Source organism: Tetrao urogallus (genome assembly GCF_951394365.1).
Source record: "Tetrao urogallus genome assembly, chromosome: 23".
NCBI lineage: Eukaryota > Metazoa > Chordata > Aves > Galliformes > Phasianidae > Tetrao > Tetrao urogallus.
In genome coordinates, this window is record NC_136836.1 from 2,559,580 (window position 1) to 2,572,796 (window position 13,217).

General features: G+C 52.1%; 1 protein-coding gene across 1 annotated transcript in view; it reads left to right on the plus strand.

Moving 5' to 3' along the window:
* Window positions 1–1,663: 1,663 nt before the first annotated feature.
* RUNX3 (RUNX family transcription factor 3) overlaps window positions 1,664–13,217 on the plus strand; it is a gene marked incomplete at both ends in the record, with an annotated part of 40,884 nt that continues 29,330 nt past the window's right edge. The window contains one exon of the mRNA XM_079546087.1: window positions 1,664–1,721. Within this exon, the coding sequence (XP_079402213.1) occupies window positions 1,664–1,721 (58 nt within the window). The remainder of the gene's footprint in view (window positions 1,722–13,217) is intronic.

Below are 13,217 nucleotides of genomic sequence, written 5' to 3' on the forward strand. Positions count from 1 at the left end.
GGGATTGCTGCATCCCTGCAAAGCTGGGCAGCGCAGTGAGCAGCTGAGGCTGAGATAAAGCACTGAACCAAAGCAAAACAATCCCTTGCAGCACGTCTGTGCATCCAGCCAGCTTGGGACTTCTCCTGTATTGCAGGAGCATGTTGGTGGGAGAGCTGCGTGCTCAGCTCTGCAGAGGAGACCATGGAAGAGATGGGTTATTTGCATGAGAACTTTTAATTGGCTCTTGTTATCACATGCCCTCTCCCAGGCTGTGCTTTGCATGTACAATCAAAAACATCAGCAATGCCATTTCCCTCTATCACCTTGTGTTCCTCTGTTCTTCCTGCAGGGTGGGATTTTCACCTCACTGCTGCTCCATTTCACAGCTACCAAAAAAGAAAACCAAACCCTTCTTGTCAATGGATGCAACAGATGAAGGGTTTCATGTGGGTTTTGTCCTACAATTGCTTCTTATAGGTCTTAGGGGAGGGATTTTGGATTTCCATGCATTTCCATACCGGTTGCTGGAGGTGCCCATTGCTCTCACCCAAATGCAGTCAGTGCACACAATGAAGCAGTGCTGATCTTCGTGACCCACACTGGCAGCGTTGTGTAGGTACAGAGGGAGCAAATTGGAGCACTTAGAGCCTCACCTGTGGGGGAAATGTCCTGATTCCAAAAGGCTAGAAAAGAAATCTTAGGATAGAGACCCATTTTGTGGATTGCAGAGGGGCAATGACCAAGGCCAGTAGCCCCAGCTGTGCCTGAGGGGCTTGGTGCTGTGTTTGTGGGGATGGCATAGTCATGATTTAGGGAAAATGAGGTGGTGGGAAGGTGACCAAGAGAAAAAGTCCCCTGCAAAGCTCCCCGGGTAGCACAGCTGAAGATGTTTTGCTATGTGTGTAAATCAGAGCTCCCAGCTGGCACCTGATGAAGGGCAGAAATAGAGCCTTAAAAGCATCTCCTATCCTCACTTTTCTCCCTCGTGACCCTACTGGGCCTTGAGCCAGATGGGGGCTGAACCTCCCACCCTTTTTCTGCATGGAAAGAGATGCAAACCCCAAGAGCAACAACATCAGGTCCCTGCTCTGCAGAGAGCCGTGTTTATTCTGCCGCATGTGCTTCAGATTTTTGCTTAATGCTAATTCACATAAAATCCCTGTGAAGAAGAACCACCCATCTACACATATGGAAGCAGTCTCAGCACCAGTGATTGTCTGCAAGGGCCAGGAGTCAGAAAGCACAGCTCCAAACATCGGTGCGGATGAGTGGCGAATGTGGGAGAAGAGGCAGTTAAAAGGAGAAAACCACTGCCTGTAAATGGGCCGTTACTTCAATCACCCAATTAGGAACCCATGGGCTCTCTCCTCTGTTTCTTCTCAGGCAGCAGTATGATTAATTAAAGAAAAAACATCTCGGTCTGTCGCTCACCACGAACCAACGAACGCAAGCCATAAAATTATTATTAAAAAAGAGGAAAAAGCCCAGCCTGGTCACCACATCCACCATCAGGGCCATTGACGCCACAGATCAGGTGATGCTGCGCTCCCGACCACAACGCCGCGAATGAGCCGGGCTACCTGCACTGCTGTCAGGCTTTCCTCTTCCTCCCCGTCCCTCCTCCTCTTCCTGCAGCTGCTCGAGGAGAGCCCGAGTGCAGGGTGAGAATCAGGGTGAGGGGATGGCTTCCAACGGCGTCTTCGATTCCTTCGCCGCCTACTCCTCCACTTTCTTGCGTGGTGAGTGCAGCAGGAAACGCTGCTGGGGTTGTGTTTGCTTATTGATCTTGTGAAGGAGCCAACCAGCATTGGGCCATGCCACAGCTTTGCTGCACATCTCCTCTCCCTTCTCCTCGTCGTGGTGTTCTGTTGGCTTCCCCACGCGCTGCGCCTTGCCGTCCTCATGCAGGTTTGCTGTGTGGTTTCCTGCCGTTCGATTTTTTCCTTTTCCCATGTGGATGTGTTCCCGTTGGGAAATGGAGGGTCAGCAAGGAGGTTGCACTGTGCTGAGATCCATAGGATCGTTTGAGTTGGAAGGACCCTTGCAGGTTTGACCTCCATGCAGTGAACAGGGACACCCAGAGCTGCTCAGAGCCCCATCCCTTGACCTGGGGTATCTGCAAGGATGGGGCAATTCCAAATGCTGCTCACAGGAGTGTGAATGCTGTGCAGGCGAGCTGCTGGGCGTGCACTGGGTGATGTCTTGAGTCTGAAACCAGTGAGTGAAGGAACAGTGTGAGGAATCCAGGCTGCCCACAGCTGAGGAGCATGGCTGCAAAGCGTGGGATGAGACCTTTTTGGGAGGATGCTCAGTGCTTGTAAAGAGTAGGGCAGAGCACCGTGAGCTGCTCCTGGCTTTGCAGCTGTAGTTAAGGAGTACAAGCAAAATCTTGAGCTGATCATGGCTAGGAAGACCCAGGTCCTGAGCAACGGCTCTGCAGATGGTTCAGTCGGACTGAACCTGAATAGAATGGGGCAGAGTGATCCCAAACCTGTCCCTGCTGAAGGAGCAGAACAGCAGATGCTGTAATTCAGCGGGGCCATCTGGCTACGTGACAAGAATCAGACATAGACAGGATTTTGGCCTATTTCTGAGAATACCAAACGTTACGTGTGCTTTTGAGGCAGATCAATGGGGTCAGCTTGCAGAACCGAGAGGTTCCCTGTGTCCCCCTGAGCACTGAGTGTGGGACAGGGACAGGAGGAGCCAGAGTTTGGCAAACAGACACACGGACCACATCTGTCCTGCTGCCCTGCACTCAGGGATGGTGGCACTACAGATGTGTCCTTTGTGCTCCATGGAGATAATTAAAGGCAGTCCCGTGGCAAGGAAATAAGAGAAGCTTATAAAAAACATTTGCATGGCTTTTTTTAATCCGTATTTTCTGCCTCCAAAGCCAGATGAAGTAGCGCTGAGGTTTAACTGAGCTTGCTCATTCAGAAATAAAAGAGAGCAAGAAACAGAACGATCACGTCTTGTATGCAATTTCCATACAAATAGGAACTCATAAAAGCAATAAACATCTTTGTTTCAAACATAATTTTTATTAAAAGGGGGAGGATTAAATGACTGCTCCAAGGATGGAATATGGCCAAATGGTTTTCTATGTGAAACTCAGAGCATCTTCTCCTGCACAGAACCGTTAAGGTTGGAAAAGACCTTAAGATCATTCAGTCCAAATGTTCACCTGCCACCAACTCTGCCCACTGACCATGTCCCCAAGAGCCACATCTCCATGGTTCTTGAACACCTCCAGGGATGGTACCCCAACGCTTCCCCACACACCCAGCGCCAATGCATTAGCACTCTTTCAGAGAAGTCTTTCCTCACATCCAGCCTGAATCCCCAGCTTTGCGCACAGCTACGTTTGGGTGAGCACTGCAGAACAGCCATGAACGTTCACTTAAATGCCTCAGGGCTATTTTGGATTCAACCCTATTCCTATTTTTTTGTTAACTTTTCTGGTAATATCCATGAAAATGGAGGTCTGTTTGCACAAACATTGAAGGAATGAAAAGAAACCCCCCCAAAGGTATCCCCTAGTTAGACTCAAAACACTTTTTTTTGGTAAGAAAAAGTCGTTTTTTGCTCTCCAATGGAGTGGGCCATTGGGGGCCATCTGGGGAGCCTGAGCTGCATGCAGGGGCCACAAAGTCTGTGTTGTCTCCATTCATCCCCCCCCTCCTGGGGAAGGCTGTTTGCTGCTCTGACTGCCTGTCAGAGGCTCTGCCTGTTCCAAGGACACCCTGCTGGCTCGTGGCATGTCTTTATTTTTTATTTTATTATTTTTTATATGATATATTTCTGTTTGTGTGTTTTGGGGTGAGGGAACGGGTATAAATCCATTGTCTTTCGTCACCTTGTGATGATCTAACGGGGGTAGGGAGACAGTGGCGTTTCCCTGTATTGAGAGCTTTAATTCATGATGATTTCTTAGACTTGATCTCCTCTGATACGTCGTCAGCGTTTGCGGTCCACTGTTTTGGCCGCGTACAGTTTGGGAAACAAAGAACGAGCTGTGTGTTTGGATCCACACATGGTTGGCATTAGGAGCAAGAATGTGACTTCCCATCCGACGCAGTGAGGCTGAGCCACGGCCACGCCGTAAATATCCCCAAATGGAGCTGATAGCAGGAGCACGTGGAGCAGCCCAGTGGGATGGCCCTGGGCTCAGTCTCGTGGCTTCACGTTCCCTTTTCCTTCCGTTGCGTTCTGCATTCACACCCAATTCTTCTTATGGCCACGTCCAGCCAGGGTGGGGAGAAAATGTCATTGCTGGGGTCATGTTTGTTTGTTTGGGGTCACTGTTGGGGTCATGCTGAAAATGGGCTGAACCAGCGCTCCCATCCCTTCCATTCTGAGTGCTGAAGTCCCTTGGAAGCCTTGGCCATGCCTTCGGTCAGGGTTCCTTGGTGCTGTTTTTGGTAGGTTTTTTTTTTCTTAGAGCTCACACCACTTTCTCACAACATTTCCTGTCCTATGCAGAAAGCATCAGTCAGTCTGAAAGTCAATGGTGTGAGCTGAGCGCTGCTCTGCAATGCCTTCCTGGGAAACCACGCTGGATGCTGGAGCAAATGCTCTTCCCAGCCAAGTCTGGCTGGCTTTCAAGAGATCTAGTTTTAATTGTTGGCCAAAACCCATCAGCCTTGCCCTGTTTCTGGACCAACACGGATTTAGAGACAGGCTTTGTCATGGTTGCAGTGTGCCCTTGGGGCACCTGGACGTCTCCCATTGGCCTCCAGGATCCAATGTGGTGCATAACCACCATTCATCCTGGCTTTGCCCACCCCCATCCTGGGGTTGGGATTGCTGTGGGGTTGAGGGAGGCATTTTGCATTTTTCTATGCAGTAAGATGAGAAAAATTCCTCTGTGCTCACGCAAGATGTCTGCAGTGGGAGTGGGACAGTGTGGGGGTCTCCTGGGGGGCTTCAACCGCAGCATCCTCCTTGGCTTTTCCATTTCTGAAAATGCTTTAAATTTTATTTTCTTATTTATTCTTTTTTTTTTTTTTTTTTTTTTATTTTAAAGAGAGTGGGACAGTCAATGCGTCTGCAGTCTGGGGGTATTTTCCATAACATAAACATATTAAAAGAAAAAGAAAAGGGAAAATAAAAAGAAACAATGATTTTCCATTCCCGCTGGAAGAAGCGAGTGCCTTTGGAACATGAGGAATGGATTACACAAGCTATTGTAAAATAAAATATAAAAACAACCAAAATAGGAGAAGGCAGAGAGATTGTTTTTTAAAGAAGAAGCCGTCCTCAGTGGGGAAGGGAGACAGAAAAATGTGCTTTTTACAACAGTCCCTGTTGTGCGGGAGGGACCTGCAGGAGCCCAACCTCCGCCTTTGGGATGGCCAAATCCTGGATGGGATGAGGGCTGCAGGGGAGATGCTCTGGGTCCATATTTCAGTTTGGGAAGACAAGGGCTGGGCAGGGCGTTTTTTTTGTCAGTTGTGTGTGTTTGTCTGCTATATTGGGCTGTGATTTCACAACACAGCATGGTTTGTGTTAAAATAGCTCCTAAAAAAAGTAAAAAAAAAAAAAAAAAAACATACGAAAACAAAACGGTAGGAATGATGTTAGCAGCACAGCCCTGAACCTGTACCAGCCCTTGGACCAGAGTCTGCATTGGGGCCCTCCCAGCTCCTTGCACCTCTGTACCTTCTGGGCCATGGCATGGGGATGGGCAGATGGGCTCCGTGTGCCATTGGTGCCCATGGTCACAACGTGGGGTGAGTTGGATGCTACAGATGGAAGCATTTGCTTTCTGATCCATGGGATGAGAACGTGGGTTGTTAGGGAGAGGCACGCTTGCTCCCTGCTGATCACTGCAGGGTCGTCCTGTTACCAGCACAGAGAGGATGCATGGTATGCTGCACTGCAGATGGATGCTTGATCCCATGCATAGAAAGCTGCAGCGGTCACTTCTTTGCAGCCTGGCAGACGTGACCTGCAGATGCGGGCTGTGCTGTTCCCTTTAAACTCAAAGCATATGCATTGAGATCATTCCGGGATGGAGCACAGTGCCATGGTTTTGGTGACTCGAAGTCGGGAATAAACTGCTTAGTGGGGATTTGTGCCATTTTCCCTCATTAGGAGAGGGAGGAAGCGTTGGCCAGGGAATTTAAAGAGTAAATCAGATGTGCTGTTCCAGGATTAAGCCCTTGTTCCTCAACTCCTTTGTACCATGGCTGCATTTTACTGCCCGCTTTCGTGCCCAATTACCTTCAACTCTATAATTAAACACCTCCTTTCATTAGCCCTGGGTCAGTTTGGCAAATCTCACAAAAGGAGTGAGCCCACCACTTTTTCCATGAGCTCAGCCCAAGTGCCAGCCCGGGCAGCAGCAGCCCCGGCCCCAAGCACGGCGGTGGGGCTGCAGCCAGGTCCCTATTGGGGTGGTGAGGATTCCTCTGGCACCATCCCCACCTCCCACATCAAAGCCCCAACCTGGAGAGCTCCACTGGCAGTAAAGTCCCAAGCATGTGCTTCAAGCTCTCCCTGCCTCTGCAGCTTACAGGGGCCTCTAAGTGGCACAGCGTGTCAGACCCTCATTTGCTCCACATTACTGCAGCCTGTTTATTATTGCACCTAGAGCTGGGCACGGAGCTGCACTTCCCTTGTTTGTTTTATTTTCCCCCCTAAAATTCATGGGTCTGCTCCTTGTTAGCTCCGCTTTGCCAGCTCTCCCCTGGTGGAGCTGTGTGTGGCAGCCTCTAGGATGGCAAATTGGGGCTTCAATGCTTTTGCAGACGCTGGGGTGGATGGAACCCATTGACACAAGCTTCTTTGTGTCATTTGGGTCTGTTTGTGTCAGGGTTGCAGAGGTGTTTTGTGATGTACGAGAGATGAAGAGGGTGGTTGGGAGACCTGAAGGCGCTGAGAGCCAAATCTGTGTGCTTCAGTCCTCAGCTCTGCCACCTGCTGCTCTCCCCATTGCCTTCCTTAGGTCAATGGGGGAACAGACACCAATGAAAGAGTTCCTGGTTCTCCCAACCTGCATGGGATATCCTCAGCTTTGAGAAACAAGATCGGACCTGACAGGCTGGAAAAAAAATGGGCTTGAATGTTGAGTTAATTTTAATGTTAATGTTGAAGAAGGGAGGAGGGGAGGCACTGGCATTGCTGCCCAGCACTGTGGGTGCTCCATCCCTGGAGGTGCCCAAGGCCATGGATGGGGCCCTGGGCAGCCTGAGCTGGTGGGGGCACCCAGCCCATGGTAGGGCTTGGAACTGGAATACCTTTGAGGTCTCCTCCAACCTCAGCCATTCTGTGACTCCACGGCAGGGCTGTGGTGATGGGATGGGTTGGGATGCGCTCCTGCAATGGGGAATTCACACTTTGTGTCCCCAGACTTCGTATGCAGACATTCCACCGCCCGTCCCCACCACCTCACCATGGCTGTGGCTGCGTTTCAGTGGGAGAGCAAAGCCAGTGAGACATCAAAAGCCCCAATCCTGCGAGAACGCAATCCCACTGACATAAATGGAAGTTGAGAGCGCTCGCTGTTGGCAGGGTTGGCTCATACGTGCGTGTTTGATCGGCACAGCAGATTGAAATGTCAAGAATGTGAGCCTGCTGGGGCTTGCACTGCTTTCCTTGAAGGAGCATCACCCCAACGGGAGCGGGGTGCTCCTCGAGGCCAGATACAGGCTGTGCACGGGGCAGCGGTGTGGAGCAGGTTGTGATGCTGGGGATGGCACAAACACCATCGCTGCTGCTCTGCAGATGGAAGCTGCAGCACTTGCTGGAGCCCACGAGCAACTTGTCTGGGGTCCTTGGGGAAGGCTGCGGTGGAGCTGCGAATTGAACCCAGACAACTTGCTTCCTCCGCCAATGTCTTCTCCGGGAGCCCACGCTTCCTGCCAGCGAGGGCCCTCTGTTCAGTTTTAGGAGAAAATGTAAAAATATTCTCCAAAACCACACGAGCTCTTCCAGTTTTGGAGGTTCAGGCGGTCCCTTCAGCCAGACGCAGAATGGCTCCGGCCCAAGGAAACAGCTGAGGTTGCGTTTCGCAGATAAGATCCCCGCTCTCCCCGCAGAGCTGGCTGCTCATGCGAGACCCAAAGCCACGACCGAGTTGTCTGGACAAGTTCTCCATTTCTCTGGGTTCCAGCCCTAACCTGCTGCTGAACCGCTTCGCTTCCCAGCCCGCGGCCTCGGCCGTGTCAGACAGCTGACCCAGGCAGACAGACAGCTCCAAACTGCTAAGAAACTTCTGCAAAAAGGAGCTCACTGCAGGGCTGGAGGCAGCGGTTCCCTTCCCAAGCTGCAGGAGATGGATGTGCAGCAAACGGTGACTTAACAACATCCCCTAAGCAGCGCTGCACTTGATTTGTCTGAGTTCATAGCCAGAAACCAGAAAAGTACCTTCCGTCTAGCTGTATGTTTGTGACTAATTCCATTCAGGTCAGGGGGGTTTTGTTGGGTGCCTGCATAGGGCGAGGTGCGGTCTGAGCCCGCTTTGGGGTTTCTTTTCTGCAGCCATTCTACACCATCCCACTTTAGCAGCCAAAGCAGGGGGTTTGTTGGCAATGAGAATCTCTACTAGAAATACGAACAGAGAGTGTTTGCACCGGAAAAAATAATCCGAGGAAGGAGCAGAAGCAGCGCTGCCCAAAGCCCATCGAGTCAGAGCTGTCCGACCGCAGCCCCGCTGTGACAGCGCAGTGACAGCGCAGCACCCGGCCTTATTCATAGAAGTGAAACTGGTGAATAATTGCAGAAAGCAAACCAGCCTGGAAAAAACAACAACAACAACAACAAAAAAAACGGTCTGAGCGTGAAGGACAACTTGCTATTGGAAGCAGAGGGCAGTTTTCTCTGAATGACTTCGCTGTGCGTTGGCCACTGACGGCTGTCTGAGGTTGAGCTGTGTCACTGGTGGGGAACTGCCACTGCAGAATGCCAGTCTGTGGACACGGCCAAGAGCAGGAGCTGATCCCATGGGGGCGAGGAACAATTTGTGCAGGAGAAGCTGCTCATTTTGTGCAAAAAAGGCCAATGTGTTGCAAGGAAGCGTGCAGGGCGTGATCATGGCAGTGGCACTGCAAAGGGGCTCTACGTGCATCGCCTGCCCTGAGCTATGGGGTGGCGTTACTGAGCTGCTCGCCCGTGACTTCACATCTTCCTTTGTAACTGGTGTGATCTGCAGGGAGTGGCCGAGAGCTGTGATTCTGAGTGCATGTGACATCTCCGTGGGGGTTTGGTGTGTCCCCAGTGTAGGTATATCACCAGGTGGGACAGCCCCCTGTGCGCAGCACCGTCCTTGAGAGGACCCCAGAAATGTGGGGGTGCTGGGCGAGCAGCTCGAGCTGCAACATCAACTGGAGGAGACAACAGAATGCAAAGAGCTGGGAGCTGCCCCCGGGGCCAAGCTGATGCTCACTGGCAGCATTCTGCTCGTGCTGCACTGAGCAACACACAGCAGAGATGTGCTGCTGCCCTCCTGTTGCACTCCTGCAGCAGGATGTGATCTGCTTGCTGCGCACCTTGCAGCTTCTTCAGGCTCCACTGCTGCAATCAGTCTGTGCTTCCTGTCTGCCACCCCTGCTTTTTTTGCTTTGGTGGGGCTTTTCCAAACTGTTCTCTTGCTGGATGACCACCACCACTCTGTGCTCGTGCAGCTAACTGCAGCCATCTGCCTGCAGACAGGTGGGGAAACCCTCGCCTGGATGAAAGCAGTTGGGTTGGGCTTGCTGACAAACCGCGTACTCCTGGAGCAGCTCCTGCAATGTGCATCCCTCCCAGCTGCTGGCTCTGTGCATCGGGGTTCTGCCCAACCCAGGCAGTAATTCCCTGCTGGGAGGAGATGGGGGAAAGCAGGTGGTGGGGGAGGAGGGCCGGACGTGGTTGAAATTCAGGGGGAGCTCTCCCATCTCCAGCACCAGGATATTCCAGGAAGGGCTTTGGAAATTAACAAGGGTATCTCTGCTGCCCAGGGGTCAGCAGGCTGAGGCAGCAGGAGCCCAGCGTGCACTGTGGAGTGATGCACAGGGCCACCACAGAGAGCTGCTCTGTTGGCCGCTTGCTTGAAGGGCTGCGGGGTGCCCACAGGGCAAGCAGAGCAGGTTCCCCGTGCAATGCTGATGTCCTGCAGAGAAGCTACAGCTTAGCCATGGCATGTTTGCACCTGCCTCTAAAGCTGGTTTTGTCAAGATGTAGCACTGAGATGCTCTATTAGACCTGAGCCAAGAGAGACGAGAGTTCCAACCAGCGCCAGCTGCGCACCGCCAGCCCCCCCGACCTCCCTGAGCCCCCATGTCTGCACCAACCCCCAGGGGGATTCCCAGCCAGCACAGCCCCAAGACAGCAACAGCACGGCCTGCAGTGGGGATGTAGGTGAGAGTGGGGAACGTGAGCACTTCCCAGCGGCCGCTTTCTCTCCGCTCGCATCCAACTTCCCCAGCAGCCCGGGGGGAGCACCGCACGCCCGTCTGATGCCCAACATCACAGCAGCATTGGGAAATGCGTGCAGGGAAACACCGCTGCACGCTCAGCACAGGGAGAGGGTGCTGCCCTTCCGTGACAGCCACTCTCCTCGAGCTCACAAATCACACTGTGCTTTTTCTTTTGCATCGGCCCCGCCGTACTTTTCTCGCCGTCATGTGCCTTTCGGTTCCGCTTTCCACCATCCAGACGTTTCCCCTTTTTCTTTCCTTTGGAATTTTTTTTATTTCTCCCCGTCGTGCTGTGAGGTTATGAAGGGCTCCGGGCAGTGCGTCCATCCCATGGTTCCTCTGGTTGGGAACGGGTGAGACATGTCCTCCATCCCCATAGGGTCACATCCCTCAAAACCCCTCCAAAACAAACAAGCCCCCCCCCGAGAGACTCCAATAGCTCTGAATGAAGCCCTGTGCTTCCAGTTGTTACCCACCTTGGGGCGTTTTTGGAGATGGGATGTCCTCAGGTGCTCCGTAACCTTTGCATGAATGGATCCTTTTCTCTGCATAAGCACATTCTTAAAGGAACATCAGGCTTTCATTCTCCACTTCAACCATCGCGCTTCTCTGTTCACTTGTTTAAATCAAGCATAAAGCTCTGACTGTTCTTTGAATATTTATGACCAGTTTTTATCTCATGCCATGCATACAAAACATACTTGATTTCTTTCCTAAAAGTTTTTTTCAAGTGCAAAGTTTTAAAAACATGTGGCTTTTATTGCAGGCAGGAATGAATAACAGCATTCCACCAGTAACCACATTAAATGGAACAGTAATATTCATATGCGTAAGGGCAAAAGCTGTCTTGTTTCCTATTTGCAGTTGAACTCTGAAATTAATTAAGAACTAAAAGGATCTGACAGTCATTAGGATCTTTTAAAGAAGGAGTGGAATTGGCAGATGGGACCCATGCTCACAAGGCTCTGCCATGCACTATCAATAGCACCGAGGATGGGCGCCCCGGACGCGCTCTTCATTGCTGCCATTGTGGGGAGAAGAGAATCGTGGTTCTGAACAATGTAGAACGGTGCTTTCATGACTTCAGAACCACAGGATTCACGTCAATGGCCCTCGTGCTCCTCTGTGCATCACAGCCCATCCTGTCAGGGTGTGCATGGGGGTGTGGGTGTTGATGCTGCACGCGGTGCCTGCAGGATGGTGCAAGGGGAGAAGTGCATCCTGGCTCTCATTGCATGCTCTGTGCCAACAGCAGCAGCGTTGCTGAGGCTGCACCCTGCAGCACAGTGCACAGCAATGACCGAAACCCTCCCCAGGCAGCGTGGAGGGAATTTCACATTGAATTTCACATTGAATTTCACATTGAATTTCACACTGAATTTCACATTGAATTTCCCAAGTGATGGCATTTTGGCCCAAAACTCCCACCATTGCCTTCCTTCTCCTCCAGCTTCTCCGTGTGAGGATCCTGCCCGGTCCAAGGCTGCTGGTGCAGACAGTGAGGTGTGATGGGGTTAATGGATGTCCCCATTCAGGTTTTGGTGACAGCTGTTGCTGTGGCAGCAGTTGCTGCAGGCATTGGGTACCCACTGCCCCCAGGGCACAGTGGCCACGTGGCAGAGCCTGGTGCAGCCCCCCGGAGCCATCAGCAGGACGGGGCACACAGCTGGTCCCAGCCCTCACAGTGAGTTCTGTCTGGGGCAGATGCTGCCTTTTCTCCCCACAGTTTCCCCCTATTTCTTCCCCCGAGCACCGCAGCTTCCCTCCTGCAGGATCCTCCAGTTGCAGCACCCGTAATTGCCTCGAGAGAAACCCGTTTTGTCAGTGACACTCAGGGGTTAAAACTGTCACCATCGCACACCCCATTGGATCAAGCATCTGCTGTTTGATTTATGAATGAATAGCACGCTCCCTCCCCGCATGCTGCTCTCAGATCCCCATCCCTTCCCTATAAAACAGATCCAGACACCCGCATGGCCCTACTGAGCACTGTGCTCCTGAGACAGAGTTTGCGATGAATTTTTAATAGAAAGCTTCCTATAAGGCCCTGCACCCGTCGAAGTGAGAGGCTCTGCTGCTAAAAAGCAGCTCAAATGAATTACCAGCTACAGAGGAGGCTGTGAGGGAAGCAAATCCCAACAAGTAATGATTTAAAGAGCCGCTGGCCTCCCTGCAATGTGAACGGGAGCATCAGTGCCATGAGGAAGCGTGGGGCCACACAATGAAGCACTGGGTTGTGGGGATGAGTCCACCTCCATTGCTCTGAAGGGGACAAAGCCAATGGGGGAGGACAGAGGGTGGTTTTAGAGCGGCTGCTGGGGAAGGGCAGGATGCAGCAGCTTGTGCACCTGGGAATACTCGCCCCCTGGGGACCAGCTCCTGGTAGTATTTGGGGATGGCGTTTACTTATATGGCACCTTGAGGACACGGAGGTGATGAAACTGGTATAAAAAGGGATTGGAGAACTTTGTGGGCAGAAGGGCTGTGTGTGGGCACTGATCTCTGTCGCATCTGTGCAAGGAAGGAACAGCAGTTGGATGGAATGAGGGAAGCACCCCGGGTTGCGTCCTCTCTCTGAACAGCATCGCCACTCCTCACTGAAAGGTGCAGTGAGTGAGTTGGGCCCGATGAAATGCATTTGCATAAAGTTTAATGAAAGGCAAGAGCCTTCTAGGGAGGGCACGCTCACCCAGCCCTGCGCACAGCCGTGTGTCACCGCACCAGCAGCTGTGAAACCCCCGAGGATTTCCCAGGGGTGTACAGAAGGGCTGAGACCCGCTGTGGGATGGGGCTGCCCCATAGGACATGGGCTGCCCTATGCGAGCTCCCTGC